Raw genomic sequence first — 14966 nt, 5'->3', positions numbered from 1 at the left:
ATATCAATTTAAATACTAGCAAACACGTGACCTTCACAGGCTAAAGCGTGCTAAAATGGCGCAGCTGTTACAAAATAAAGCCCACGGACAAGTCCGCGGACGCGCATTTGATAATCTCATTTTTTCGATTTTTTTTTTCAACGACAGGGTAAGTTCGGAAATCCTAACACAAATCTAAGCATTGCAAGGCCCTAAAACATAAATCTAACCTATGTACGGCCTTGTGAAAAGACCTGAAAGGCCGATAAGATGTCAATATCCTTGTCTATCCAAGAACACCAAAAACCTCAGTCATATAACACGTTGAGTGCTGTTATGTTGAATCTTGAAGGAATTTAGTCATTAATTGCAAGCACTAGGCCAGCTCGACCTAATTTTTTCTTGAATTTTAGTTAGCTCAAGGATTCTGATTCACAGGGCACTCAGTCTGATTCACTTCCAACAACTTTCTCAAACCTCAGCTGACAGTTCAAGATGTTGGATGACAGTGAAAACAGGGCGCCTGGGGCGATTTGATCAAGGCTCTTGAAATTCACTCACATAAACCACATGACATTCAGCATATAAAAGGCATTAAGAGGGGGGAGAAGGGACGCCGGTGGAAACAGGGCGCCGGAGGGCATATTAGTCACGTGACATTTGGAACTTCTCCCGCTCCATGGGCCTTCTATATGCCAAACGTCAGGTGTAAATTTCATGAACCTTGATCAAATTGCCCCAGGCACCCTGTTTTCACCGTCGTCCGGGAGAAGTTGTTAATAGTCAGTAGTCACGTGACTCAATATGCCCTCTGCCGCCCTGTTTTCACTGGCGTCCCTCATGTTCAATGTGATCAGGATTTAACAGGCCTCTTGGCTCTTGGCCTGAGCATCCCATCCCATCAGTTTTATGAGATTTTGTATGTGCTGAACTAAGTTGATTGATGTGCATGATTTTGCAGTGTTTTCCAGTTGTGCCTTGGATTGGTTGATATATCAGAGGGCTGTTCACGAGCCCCGTGTGCAGTAGGACCATCCTTCTGTCACCACACGCAGCGACCGCTGTGGTCAGTCAGGACTGGCCACAGTTTCAGCACGCAGCCATGTGACATCATACAGACTACCCAATACCCATCCCCTAGGTACCCCACGCCACGCCTGCTGCACACACCGCACACACCACACTCAGCATGCAGTGCCTGTGAACAGCCCTCAGAGTCTAAGAGCGAGCTGAAGTTGTTTCTTAGTAGCTTTGGCACTGAATGAGTCTTTGCAAAAGTTCTCCAACTTGAACTTGTTTTCTAGCTTCAACTGTGAACTGTGGTTCTGTCAGCCTCATTCCATGCCAGGAACTCCCCGAGTGGCGTCATACCTGTCACGTCAGCTGCTTTACTGGAAGGTATGTCACCTCAGCATGGCAGAACTGTGCATGACAACAGCGATATGAACAGAGGCTGTGAATACGATGCTTCCAGCTACCCAGCCGGCGCCATGTCCCGATGCTTCCCGGATCGTGTTTCACGGCACATCACTTCCCGACACTAGGTACCAGGCATTGACGCTCGGATGAAACAAAAGCAAAATTTTGCAATTTTGCATATTGCATACCCGTCTATGGAAATCTAGCGCCAATACCTGATAGCGACGGGTAGCGGCGTGCCGTGAAACAGGGCCCCGATCGCTAACTGACCCCGTCCGGACACCGCCGGGCAGAGGTCACTGACGGTCACGTGACTGGCGCCCAAGGTCAACGCGCATGCGCCGCGCGGATAACACCGCGGTGGTGTTCACCGACGCTGCCAGCGCACTGCCAGCGCATCTCGCGGGCTGACGTCACACTTGTGGTAGTGTTGGAGCAATGGGCTTCGTGTGTGACGTCAGCTCGCGAGATGCGCTGGCAGCATGCTGGCAGCGTCGGTGAAACTAGGAATCTTGGGTGAAACACCGCCCGGGCCGCAGCGATCGGCCGGGTCAAGTTGCGCCCCGACCAGTTCGACAAATAGCAAAAACCCTATTATCAGAGTCGATTAATTGACCTGTCAGGTCACCAGTTGACGTGAGCACCTAAATTGTGTTCTTTCTCTCGGAGAGCAATGCGTTTGTCTTTGTTCCTCTAAGCTCTAGCTCAAAAGCTGCTAATCTCTTGGCCTGACTGTCAGTGAACTGGGTTTTCTATGACCTAAAATGCCCTACAATGCCCTAAATTCTAATGCCCTTAAACATAAGTGAACTGGGATCAGTATTTTTATTCGAGATGCAAAATGAATGCGTTTTATGTCGCCTATCACTGGTATATAGGGGTATTGACAAAAAAGTACCCTCCGCCGAGGGTCAGGCCGAAGGTTATTTCTGAGTAACTACCGGCCCGTTGACCCGTTGCGATTAGCTTATGGAGAATCCCAACATGGACCATGACTAATGTAGGTACAGAGACGAACGGCACGGACATCGATCCCACCAAAATAGACATATGAGGAGACGCTGGCTACCTAATTAGAATCCGCCTTTGGGAAGATCAGGCGATCAATGTGCCTATTTTCGGAAGGCCGTCGCTGGGTTTCGTTAGGTCATCGTACAGTCCACAGCAGAAGTAATGTGTGGTTTCAGTCATGGGTATGTTCTGCTTCTGAAGCCTAGGAACGATTAGCCAGACTGCAACGAGACTTTAAATGTAGCTTACATGTATCTTCACCCTTGGCCCTTGCAGCTACAACTTTGTCTATTGACGTCTTCTTTTCAATCAGTCCGCATTTAAAAATCGTCGGTCAAAGCCATCCGTTGAGATTGGTAAAACCACACATTACTTTAGCGGTGGGCTGTACATGAGTGTTTTCTTACGTACGTAAACACAATTTTTAGCCTGCGTGGCTAGCGAAACCGTACCGAGAAGCGGAGTTTGGCCCGTATCGTGTCGAGTGACATCTTAGGCTCCTTATCCAAACTTGCCTGCGCCCAGGTGACCTTTGGAATTTCGCGCCGAAAGTGTGCTGCAACTTATTCAGTACCATTAACATTATCCGCAGATTACTCAATCGCTTATTTTATTAAACTTTTCTTCGACCAGGAATCTGAACCACAAAGGCCAAAGCCTGAGGGCTGAGGATAGCCAATTCACCGTTAACACAAAAAGTGCCTATCGGATCAACCCAGGTCACTTCCTGACTTTCTGAACTCTCCGGTTGACCTGCTGACGATGCTGACATCAGCAATCACATCACTTCACCTGTTCATCATTCGCTCGCGTCATAGGACTGACCTTAGCGCGTTCCCGTGTCCGTTGGATCGTCGGACAGTCTTCGTCGTGCGGTTACAGAAGCAGAATGCGGAGCAGCTCGAAAATATTATCACCACCGTATTAAAATATGAAAAATGTTATACTCCAAGTAGCTCGATAGAACCGGAATGCTATATTAGCGGAATGTTATGTTTAATCACTCCCGGGAACGTCTTTACACCACACGAGGCCCGAGCTTTCGAACCACACGGGACGACACACTGGCAAGGGCGAAGAAGCGCCGGTGTAATCGTAGAGGAAAATTGTCCACAGGAAACACAAAACGCCAGCACCGGCCGACAACGCGACCCAAACCGGACTGGATTTGAGTTGACGCGAGGGCGGGCGGTGAGCTATTATGAGCGAGCGTTGACCGAATGGTGAGCGGGCAATGAGCGGTTTTCGACCTTGAGTCTGTTGCCGGTGAGGACCTGAGGTGTGTGCTGCTCAGTCGCGGTAGAGAAGCCCTCCAGGACGGTGGTCACTCGCGGTGGAGTCGATACGGCTGGTCAGTCGTGGACGGGTTGTCTAGTCTATCATTCGTGTTGGTTAAATCGGCCGGCCAGTTGCGGCGGTGTAGTCAGTACGACTGCAGGCTGGTCATTAGCGTCGGTCGGTTGTCTGCTTCTGTAGTCAGACAGTGGCTAATCACGACAGAGGGCGGCTCGACAGTCAGTCGGTCGGTCGGCGTAGGAGCTGACGGGCCAGTGCAGTCGGTCGGTCAGTCGGCGTATAAGTGGACCCCTGGGAGGCGGAACTGTACTGGTGGACAGAGTGTCACAGACGTGGTGCTGAAACGGGAGACGGACAGACGAACCGATACTCGGCGGTTCTGTGTTTCAGTGATCTATCAACTGAAGGTGTGACATCTGTGGTGATATGAACCGAACGCGAAGGATATACCTTTGCAATTCAACATTATGCGCCTCCTAAGACTATCGGGAGCATAATAAGAATAATTCACTGTGAAAATAGTAACAATTCCCCGGAGATAAACAAGCAAAATAGCTCAGTAACCAACAAGCGGCGTCCCTGAAGCTCACCACCGAGTGTCATCTTCAGTCAGCTCTCTGAGCCTCGTCCGGCCGACCTGTCACCCCTGTATCTCTCTCCTCCAGGGAGTCAGCCATGGCGGGGGCGGCCGGAGTCGGCGCGGGGGAGTTCAGTAGCGCCTGGACGCTAGCGGAGGCGGCGGCCCGCGATCCGTTCCATCTCGGACAGTTCTTCGCACTCCTCTGGGAAAACACCAGGTGAGTGGGCGCCGGAGGTATACCGTGGATCGCGCTGCTGTGGGCGGGGTGTCGCTGTGACCTGTCTGTTTCAGTCTCGCTACTTGCGAGTATGTTTGTCGTAAGCCTTGCACACATTTAATTTTGTAACGCGTGCCTGCATTATCATGTAGAATAAATGTATTCCCATAACTCATTACTTGATGACCGGTCATTATTCTGCGTGAAGGCGAATCGAATAAGGATAATTGACTTACAAAATAACGAGTGGACTCATACACAGCCCAGTGAGCTAAACGTATAGGCTAGCCCACTGTGCTCACCCGTCTTCGACTGTCTATTTCTCCAGCGGGTACCTGCTGGCCGCCTGCCTGGTCTCGGTGGCCGCCGTATTACTCAGCTGGGTGTACGTGGTCCGTGGCGCCGGACCAGCCCGTGGTCCGGACCAGAGGACCGGTGGTCCGGACCAGAGGACCGGTGGTCCGTCGGAGGACCGCTCCTCACCGGCGGTGAGTGGTGGAGTTTGGAACACTGGCGAACTCAGCGGTAACAGCCGCTGGGATCGAGTTATCGAGTTAGCGCTGATCTGTAATGGTTGTCCAGTTTATTGTATGCTGATGACTTGATGTTGCTTTTATTTGAAACATTTTCATCTGTTCAAAATTACGTTACATGAGTGATCGTTGATAATTATTTCTTGTTATGACTTATGAGGCTACCTTTTATTTTTTCCTTCCTTTTTCTTTTACCTATCAAATGTTTATTCTGCGTTATTGTGTATTTTAGAATAGCTGCAATGACGTATTGTTCGTGTTGTTTTCATGTCTCCTATTAAAAAGTAATTTATCGACTCATCATCAGAAATGTTCATATATCCAATTCCGTGAAAGACAACTGCAGCGATATCCCACAGCGGACAACCCACCTGATGAGTCCAAAACAACATAGCATGCATAATGAGAAAACTTTCGCTTGGAGCGGGCAAACCACCTTCTGCTGGCCTAGACATGAACCTTTATGGCCAAACTTAGTCTGGCTCTCGAACAGTTTCGTGAGTGAGAGATAGGGCCGCTATCTTCGACGGGCGACGGTCGATGAGCGATGAGCGATGGTCTATGGTTGATGTCAATAGGAGTCCCGTGTCGTCCCGGGTTCGGTCAGATCAATGAGACAGGTCGGGTCCTAGTGCGTGTTAGGGTAGCGTGACGACAGAAAATAAGGCTGAAAGTGACTCTGCCGTGGGGAGTCGAGTGTGCCATGCGGGGGGGGGGGGGAGGGGGGGATGATGCTGTATGGAGGTATGGCTGAGTGATCTGGTTTTGGGTACGGCTGTTCCAGCAGAACTAGAGTTGCGGTGCGGGTGGAAATACGGAAACTGAACGCTCGATTATCGATCGTAATTATTTATACTAAAACTGCATCTTATTACATAATTTCCTGAGACTTTTTCGAATTATTGTTCCTCTAACGATCGGCTTAATGCTTCCTATATGATGTATGTATACTTGCTGTGAAATAACGCCTTATGCAGTTCTGCCCTGCCGATGTTACACCATTTCTTGCTACGTTTCACAGCCGAGTGATGCGTAAACTCAATGCCGCTTATGATTTTTATCGAACCTTTAAGACTCAGACACCGTTTGACGTCAGTCCAGCCTTTCTATTTAGTCATACTACTGTCTGCAACTTTTGTTATCGTGCCCTGACTCTTCCCACCTTCCCCTCTGCCCCTCAAACAGACTCGCTCTCCGACCAAGACCGGCCGCCACACCCCCTCCGCCGCCGCCGATGACGCCGATGACGGCGCTGATGACGCCGACTCGGCCAGTGAGGGCAGCGCCGCCGCCGCCGCGGTCCCTCCTCCCCCTCCTGAGGAGGAGGAGGAGCTGTGTTCCTCTGAGGAGGGTGGAGGAGGGGTTCCTGACCTGGTGGAGATGGCCCACCATCTGCCGGCCAGGATGAAACAGGCCGAGCTGAGACACATCCGGCAGAAACTGCAGAGCGATATGACTGAGGAGCAGCGGCGCAGAGAGCGACAGTGAGTAACGGGAGGGAGGGAGAGAAAGAGAGGGAGGGAGGGGCTGGTCTGGACATAGGGAGTGAGGAGAGGGGGGGAGGGGAGGGGAATCCAGCTTTTCTGACATCCTAATGTACTGTTTATGCGGTTCGACCGTCTTGTTTGTCCCGACATACCCATTAGCGTGTCAGTGCAAATGGCATACCCATTACCGCTCAGGTACCCATTATCGTATCGATGCTCATGTCACAATATGGCGGAGACCTGACAGGGCAGCTATTCGTGAGCGTGTCCCATCGACACTGGTGACACAACACAATGTTGATACTTGATATTTGGTGCCTGGTATTTATTTGAAAAGTTCATACTTGACAGTGTGACATACCCGACACCCTGGTTACTTCCTCCCGACACACCTTTCTCGTCGAGAGTGCATCTGACACACATGTGACACACATCTGACACACATCTGAGACGCTTATCGGTCATAACCCACCTGACACACCTCGGACACCCACCCGTGACACACCTGACACTGACCTGAGTCTGACACCCCTGTTCCGTTCGCCACAGGGTGCAGAGCGGGATCAGATGACTGCCATTCTGGAGCACTGTTCTGACACTCCTGAGTGACACTTCTGACACCTATCTTTGACATCCACCTGACACCTATCCGTGGCACACCTGGCAACTTCCTGACACCCGTGTTGTGTGTCACAGGGTGGAGCGGGACCAGATGACTGCCATCATGGAGCACTTCTGACACTTCTGAGTGGCATTTCTGACACCTATCTTTGACACCCACATGTGACACTGCTGACACCCATCCGTGATACCCATCCGTCACCCACCTTACACCCACCTGACACCCCGGTTCCGTTCTTCACAGGGTGGAGCGGGATCAGATGACTGCCATCATGGAGCACTTCTGACACTTCTGACACCCACCTGACACGCTCCTGACACCCGGTCCGGTATTCCACAGGGTGGAGCGGGATCAGATGACTGCCACCATGGAGCACTTCTGATACTTCTGAGTGGCACTTCTGACATCTGACACCCTGCACCTGACACCCCCGGTTCGTTCGCCACAGGGTGGAGCGGGATCAAATGACTGCCATTATGGAGCTGATGCAGAAGAACAGCGACAAGTTCGGCTCGCCCTCGCTCGACGATATGCAGGCACAGCTCAAACTCTACATGTGAGAGCCGTACGGATACGCCGGGGACGACGGTTCGAGTCCCGGTGAGAGCTGATACTTTATCGAAGGTCGGGGAACAGGGAGACGAAGTGGGAAACATTGACGATGTTTGTGTGACTCTTCGGTCGAGCAGTCTTACACAACTGATTGATGTGATTGTTATTGTGTTTTGGGAAAAGCTGTTAGTAAGGTACGCGTTGGTACTTCCTTTGAATTCCGCGGTTTTTATTTTTTATTTGGGAGCATTGGCGAAGCTGCCTTCTAAAACATACTAAATTTTGACCATTTTAAGTGCCGTTGTGTATGGAAAGACCGTAATTATGATGTGGCATTCACGAGAAACCGTCCAACCAGGGCACTGAATAGTTCAAGAGTTACTTCTCAGTTTGTGAGGCTCTTGGTATTCAAATTTCGTTGTCGCTTTTCCCGAGGCATGCTACGTCAGTGTGGACAGAAGTGATGTGAGTTTAGCCCCACCATTTTGCCCCGTGGGGTAGCAAAATATCTTTAATATTTAACTGCGCGTCAGTGCCGACTTCCGACTATACCTGAGCTAGTCATTGACTCGAGGAGTTTCTGTCGGGGAACTCTGGGAGTGCTGTCCTTGTGACATAGGATACTACGTGTATTGTTGGTTTGTGAGAGCATCGTACGAATATGTGACACGTTATCGTGCTCGATGTATGTGATCTTGAATATTGATGTTATGAGTGAATGTGGACATTGTCCAATATTCATTGCCATTTATGGATAACGTTTTAGTATCGCACTGTTATTTATCTTGCCTTGTGTCTCATCCTGCGTGATTCGGAGTATCAGCAGCATGTCACGAGGAAAAGACGTTGACTGGTTTACGTGAATGTGCTTATTGTGTTTTCCTTCCCAAGTGGCCACTGGCCAACTCCTTTTCCAACGCTTTTTCCCGGGTAGATGAGGACCACTTTTTCTGCAACACACCCATGATGCGCATTCGGTCCATGTTTTGGGAACCAAACCCATTTTCCTCCATGTGTACTTTTATCAAAGGTAATTATTTCTATCATAAACCGTTTTATTGTAGTGGTGCACTCGTCATTTAATAAGAATTCGCAGCGTAGTAGGCACGCTGTTCGCAGCGTAGTAGGCACGCTGTTCGCAGCGTAGTAGGCACGCTGTTCGCAGCGTAGTAGGCACGCTGTTCGCAGCGTAGTAGGCACGCTGTTCGCAGCGTAGTAGGCACGCTGTTCGCAGCGTAGTAGGCACGCCGTGATCATAGCTTGTTCAGTGCCGCGGTGTATCACAGTCTCTTCCATTTCCTTCCCACCAATTGGTACACAGCTGAGCTTCAATGGGTAACTGTCAAACCGTCTTCAGCTAGCCGGCCACGGAAAATCCCGAGGCTTCTGTCAGAGGAGTGCGCGTATGGTGACTGATCTCTAGTTATGTGCCCACTGCAGTGTCTGCCAGATGCTTTGTCATACATAGTTAGTACCTAGTGGTTTTAGTCCGCATAGTTGGATGTGCATTGCTCTAAACGACTAGGACACCTCTTCCATGTATTGAAGGCGCCTTCCTGCCAGAAAGCGTCGATAGTAACTCTATCCGCAAGCACTCGTGACTCTGTGCATCTTTGTGTACAGCTGTAAACAATATATTGTATTTGTATCCAGTGTGTATTGAAAACCTTCTCTTACAGTATTTTCCCGATTGCGCCGATTTACAAATTAACCAATATCGCAGTGTTGAACCGTTAAAATCGCGTTGCTTAGAAGAAGTCGTCCTCGGTTCCAGGCTCGTCCCCAGTGGGAGCGGATACCTCTCCCTCGGTCTCTGGCGCGTCTCCCTCCATCTCAGTGACGTCTCCTTCAGTGCCAGGGGCGTCTCCCTCGGTTTCTGGTGCGTCTCCCCCAGTCTCATCCGCGGGCTCGTGAACTGCCAGAACCGTCTCCGATTCGCCTCCGTCGGCGCCTCCGGCCACCGCCTCCGCCTCTCCGTCGTGAGCTGTTGTCTCTTGTGTCTCTTCTATCGTCTCCTGTCCCTCTTGTGCCTCTTCCGTTGTCTCGGTTGTCTCTTTTGTCTCCTCTGTCGTCTCCTGCGCCTCCTCTGCTGTCTCTTGTAACTCTCCCGTTGTCTCTTGTGTATCTTGTGTCTCCTCCGTTGTCTCCTGTCCACCAATCTCACCTCCAGACGCGGTTGTCTCTGCTGTCGTCTCCCCAGCCATCGCGTCTCCCTCCAGCTCTGATGTCTCCCCACCGGGAGCCTCTTCTTGCTGTTGTTCCACCTCCGATGTGTCTCCAGGGTCTCCCTCTGTCTCTGTCCCTCCTCCGCCGTCCTCTCCGTCTGTCTTCTCCATCTCCTCAGTTTTCTCATCTTCGGTTCTCTCTCCTTCCGTGTTGTCTTCTTCTCCCGTTTTCTCTCCTTCGTGAACCGTTTCCAGTTTATCCACGGACACGTCTGCTCCTGCAATGCCTGCTCCGGTATCTTCCAATGAGGATTCTGCTACTATGGACAGCTGGGCGTCACTGCCCCGGGCGTAACTGGCGCCCGCCGTGGGCGCCGTCCAGCCCACGTCCAGCTCGTCCTTATCAATAGATGCCGTGGTCTCGACCTGAGAGCCTCGCGGGCTCATCTGGGACTCGCTGGTCGCTACAGGGCCCTCTGTGGACTCCGTGGGTTGGTGGGTGGATTCGGGTGCAGAGTCCACCGCGCTGCCCTCATCTGGTGGTTCCGCGCTGTCGGCTGCGGTATCCACTCCCTCCGTGTCGGCAGCGGTATCAGACGGGGCGGCGTCCTCTCCAGCACCGGCGTCTGTCGTCTCCTCCCCGTCTGTGGCCGCTGGAGTCTCTTCGGGTTCAACATCTGTGGCCTCAGCCGGCGGAGAGGTGCTGCCCTCACCATCCGCGCTGCCCGCCGAGCCGGCACGAGGCGTGCCTTGGCCGCTGGCCTCTGCGGGCTCCTCTGCTGGCTCCTCTGCGGGCTCATCTGTCGGTTCTGCTGGCTCTGGTTCATCTACTGGTGGCTGTTCATCGTCACCGGTCAGCGTCGTCTGACTGCCGGTCGTTGCCTCGGCGTCAGATGGCTGAGGCTCTTCTTCCGTCTCCGTGGGTGGCAGCGTCTCGTCCTCGGTCTCAGTCGGTCCGTCGGCGTCACCCTCGGCCTCTGATGGAGGGATCGTGTCCTCCTCAACGTCAGTTGCGGCAGGAGTTGGTTCGAATTCGTCTGGCTCGGCGCTGTCCGCAGGGAGTGCAGGCTCGGAAGGCTCGTCCCCGTCAGTAGGCTGTTCTTCCTCCGTCTGTCCCTCTCCCTCCGTTTGCTCCTCTCCTGTCGTGAGCAGGGATTCTCCCTCTCCTTCCGTTGCTGCCAGTGATTCATCCTCGGCCTCGGCTGCTGCTAAGGGTTCCTCTTCTTCGTCGATAGGCGCTGGTGGTCCTTCGCCCTCCATTTGTTCCCGGTCCTCGTCAGCGCTCTCTGCGGCGGTTGATTCTCCTCGCTCGTGATTCTCACCATCGGTTACCACCATCTCATCCTCGGTTTCTCCTGCGAAGAAGTCGTCGCGCTCCTCGCCAGGCTCGCTCTGACCTTCACTCTCCCCGGGGGTTTGTTCCTCCTCTTGTTCCATAGCTCGTAAACTCTCTCTACTCTTCATCTCCTCCTCGAGTCTCTTCCTGTCCTCCTCGACAGCTCTCTTTTCCTCTGCGATCTGCGACTCTATCCTCTCGAGTCGCTCCCGCTCTTCGTCCTCCCGTCTCAGTGACTCCCGCCGCTCCTTCTGGAGGGTTTCCATCTGACTGGCCACCCGTCGGTCCTCCATCTCCTGTCGGGAGATGCGCTCCTGCAGCTGCTGCCACGACTCGGTGATCTTCTGACTCTGCTTGGCCAGCCGGCTGTGCTCGGCGTCCGCCTGCCGAGCGTCCTCCCGCCGGCGGAACTCACTCTCTGACAGCTCAGAGACGGCCATCGCGCCCGAGTGGCTCTCCTTCGCCAGCGCCTCGACCCTGCGCCGCTCCTGCTCCAGGCACTCCCGCTCCTCCTCCAGCGTCAGACGCTCCTCCTCCAGCCGCTCGCTCTCCAGGATCAGCCGCTGCCGTTCCTCCTCCAGCTTCTGCTCCCGTTCCTTCAGCTTCTTCGCCTTCTTCGGCGGCTGCTTCCTGCGGTTTCGGGTTGCCGGCGGAGCGCAGCCGCCGCCGCTTACCGGCTTCTGCACCTTGGGTTTCCTCTGCGGGTATTTCTGCGCGGTGGGACCGATCAGTGGTTTGATCACCGGCGGACATGTGGCGTACATCTCGATGGCCGCGCAGATGCAGCCCTTCTTGGCGTGCTCGATGGGGATCTGTTTTCCCCGCAGCTGCAGCGGCGGGTCCACGCAGCAGTGGCGTTTGCCGCCACGCTTCCCAAACTGATCCCACGTCTCCTGGCGACACGCGGCGTGGTAGGTCGAGCAGCCGGGCCGCACGACGGTGGTGATGTTGGGCGGTTTGGCGCAGGGCGGCGGCAGTCGGCCGCTGGAGGGCGGCGAGGACCATAGTTTCTCGGCGGCCTCGTCCCAGACACTGGCAGAGGAGTGCGCGGCCGCTGAGGAGGACGGGCGCCGGCCTGTGGACGAGGACGAGGACAGGCGCCGCGAGGAGGAGGACGCCGAGGAACGGCGGCGACCCCCGCCGCTCGAGCGCCGGATGGTGACACTCTGGCGGGGTGTCACCTTCTCTTCCTCCTGCCATTGCCGTTCGTCTTCCTCTTCATCATATTGCTTGTCGTCATCGTCATGCCTCATTTCCACCTCTTCCTCTCTTCTCCATTGTTGTGCTGGTTCCTCCTCCTCCACTTCCCTCTCGTCTTCCTCCTGTTGGTTTTCCTCCACCGCCGACTGCGGTTCTTCCTCCTCCCGCTCCGTCTCTTCCCGTTCCACCTCAGTCTCCTCCCGTTCCACCTCGGTCTCCTGGCCTCCGGTTCCGTCTGTCTCGCTCTGCAGCCACAGCCCGCTGTCGGGCGCTGCCGGCCGCTCGTGGCTCGACTCTGTCCCGCTCAGCACGCCGGAGGAGTCGCCGAGGAAGTCCCCGCTACTGGCGCTCACCGCCGACTCTCGGCTGGCGCGTGGGGACGCCTCCGTCTCGCCGAAGGGTGTTGGCTCCTCAGGCGGACACGCTGAGGCGTCGCTCAGGGCTGCCACACTGCCGGAAAGAGAGGCCTGACCGCTGGGAGCTACGGATAACTGTCCACTGCGTGCGGGGGATGCTCGCCCGCTGCCGGAGGGTGACGCTACGCCGCTAGTTACAGCACTAGCTACACCACTGGCTACAGCACTAGCTACACCACTGGTTACGCCACTAGCTGCACCACTAGCTGCACCACTGGTTACACCACTGGTTACACCACTAGCTACACCACTTGCTACACCACTGGTTACACCACTAGTCACCCCGCTGGCACGCGCTGCGACCTCTCCACTTTGACTTGCCGACGCCGCCTGTTCGTCGCTGGCCGGTTCCAGTCCGCTGTCGTAGGCCGCCGCTCCCTCCGCTGACGTGGCTCGCTCTGCTGAAGCTGAAGACATCGTGACGCCAGTCTGTGAAGGATGTGGCGAGCTCATTGCGCTGGCCTCCGTCTCTGCGCGCTCGCTCTCCGACATCCCTGCGCCCGAGTCTGAGCCTGCAACAGACGCTGTGAGACCGACAGTGGACCCAGCCACTGCTGTGCCATTGGCTGCTACAGAAGCTCGCGAGCCGGGGAGGTCGCTTCGGGATGCCCTGGAACGTGACGTCATTGAGGCACGTGACGTCACGCGGGACTGTGACGTCATACCGACGACGGAGCCGGTGTTCTCCAGCGGCTCGGCCTCTGAAGATGAAGAGGCTGCCACTCGAGAGCCGGTCTGAGCGAGCCGCTGTGATGAAGTTACGCCCACCCTTGATCCGGTCTTCGACGTTTGAGAAGTTGACACACCGACTCTAGATCCTGCTCTGGATGCCTGAGACGGCGAGGCGTCTACTCTCGATCCAGCTCTTGAAGTCTGGGAAGGGGTGACGTTGGCAATCGAGCCCGTTCTCGACGTTTGTGATAGCGCAGCGCTAATCTTTGATCCTGTCTGAGATAGCTTTTGTGATGGGGACGCTCCGAATGCGGATCCCGTTTGAGAGAGCTGGCCTGATGCCCGAGGCGACGGCGGGACGTCCGACTCGAGCGCTGATTGGCTGACACTCGCGGCCCCGGGTCCTGATTGGCTGGCGACTGGAGTCAGCTGACCTGAGGCGGTGGCGGAGGCGGTGATGCCCTCTCCGTCGCTCGGGGCCGGGGTCAGCTCGCCAGGTGACCTCCCGGCGTCAGAGGTGTCAGCAGGGTCGGTATTCCCCGTGCCACCAAAGCCTCCGTCATCGGTGGCATCAGCGCTGGAAGCCTCGTTACGTGAGACGGTGTTGGTGGCGGAGGCGGCGCCGAAGTCGTCCAACTCGCCGGCGTGCTGAGAGCCCGCTGCGGTTCGCGCTGCGGTCGAACTCGTCACCGTCATCGGACCTTTGGAGGAGCCCCTGGCGAGACCCGCACTGGAGCCCCGGGACTGCGTCCTGGCCATACTCGATGTCGATGTGGGACCCGAGGGAGTTCTGGCCAGGCTGGATGTCGATCCCCTTGGAGAACTTCTTGCAACACTTGATGTGGACGTGGGCCCTCTGGACGAAGTTTTGGCTAAGCTTGACGATGACATGGGACCTCTTGATGAGGACTTTGCCAGGCCGACGCCAGTGCTGCTTTTCTGTGATATTCGTGATGATCTTTTCTGTAGCGTTTGTGACGATCGAGCCGCGATGCTCTGCCTGCTGCTGGCGTTGATGGAAGCATTGCTGGACGGCGCGGGGCTATCTGGAGTGGGAGCTTCAGCTGATTCTTCCAGGGGTGATTGGGATGGCGACCCGGATAAATTTTGATCCTGACGTTCGTTTGAAGTGGCGCTAGCAGACTGAGGCGGTGAATTTAATGAATCCTGACTAAATGACATCCTATCCGACGCGACAGGTAAAGGTGGATTCGTTGCACTTCTCTGGTAATTTGTTTACCGCTATAAAACAGGAGGGCTTAGGTGAATCCATTCATTAGTAACTTTTCCATGCGTTTTTCTTAATAAGATTTATTGCTCAGTGAGATTTTGAACGTTACGCGAAAATTTATCCAAGCGAAAAGTCGAAAAAGCCGGTACTGATTTCAGCTAAAAATTTCCCAGACGAGTGGCGGTGAAATGTCTGTAGGTGTATTTGATTTTCTTGCCTGAAGCCCGGGGACGTCGGAGAAAAGTACCTC

General features: G+C 54.3%; 2 protein-coding genes across 4 annotated transcripts; one reads left to right on the top strand and one right to left on the bottom strand.

The window, feature by feature from the left end:
- The first annotated feature begins 89 nt into the window (after positions 1–89).
- Positions 90–9344, top strand: LOC122369674 (matrix-remodeling-associated protein 7-like). Of its 3 annotated transcripts, none has more exons than XM_043344581.1 (5): positions 90–148; positions 4371–4502; positions 4831–4990; positions 6221–6519; positions 7593–9344. In XM_043344581.1, exons 2-5 carry the CDS (start codon positions 4381–4383, stop codon positions 7702–7704), a joined length of 693 nt encoding a protein of 230 aa, XP_043200516.1. In that variant the 5' UTR covers positions 90–148; positions 4371–4380; the 3' UTR covers positions 7705–9344. The 3 variants fall into 3 exon arrangements, with proteins under 3 accessions (XP_043200516.1, XP_043200518.1, XP_043200517.1); XM_043344583.1 differs by lacking the exon at positions 90–148 and adding an exon at positions 7388–7415 and having other exon boundaries at positions 4360–4502; positions 7621–9344; XM_043344582.1 differs by lacking the exon at positions 90–148 and having other exon boundaries at positions 4360–4502.
- LOC122369673 (microtubule-associated protein futsch-like) lies at positions 9334–14892 on the bottom strand. Its single transcript, XM_043344580.1, has one exon. It carries the CDS (start codon positions 14665–14667, stop codon positions 9445–9447), a length of 5223 nt encoding a protein of 1740 aa, XP_043200515.1. The 5' UTR covers positions 14668–14892; the 3' UTR covers positions 9334–9444.
- Positions 14893–14966: the final 74 nt, after the last annotated feature.

The sequence above is a fragment of the Amphibalanus amphitrite genome, unplaced genomic scaffold (genome assembly GCF_019059575.1).
Source record: "Amphibalanus amphitrite isolate SeventyFive unplaced genomic scaffold, NRLGWU_Aamphi_draft 001061F_arrow, whole genome shotgun sequence".
Classification (NCBI taxonomy): Eukaryota; Metazoa; Arthropoda; class Thecostraca; order Balanomorpha; family Balanidae; genus Amphibalanus; species Amphibalanus amphitrite.
Note: the sequence above shows the minus strand (reverse complement) of the source record. Positions and strands in the feature narration are given on the sequence as shown.

Coding starts and splice junctions, on each gene's coding strand:
- LOC122369674 (XM_043344581.1), top strand. CDS start 4,381: ATGGCGGGGGCGGCCGGAGTCGGCGCGGGGGAGTTCAGTAGCGCCTGG. Junction 4,503..4,830: donor CTCCTCTGGGAAAACACCAG/GTGAGTGGGCGC, acceptor CTATTTCTCCAG/CGGGTACCTGCTGGCCGCCT. Junction 6,520..7,592: donor CAGCGGCGCAGAGAGCGACA/GTGAGTAACGGG, acceptor CGTTCGCCACAG/GGTGGAGCGGGATCAAATGA.
- LOC122369673 (XM_043344580.1), bottom strand. CDS start 14,667: ATGTCATTTAGTCAGGATTCATTAAATTCACCGCCTCAGTCTGCTAGC.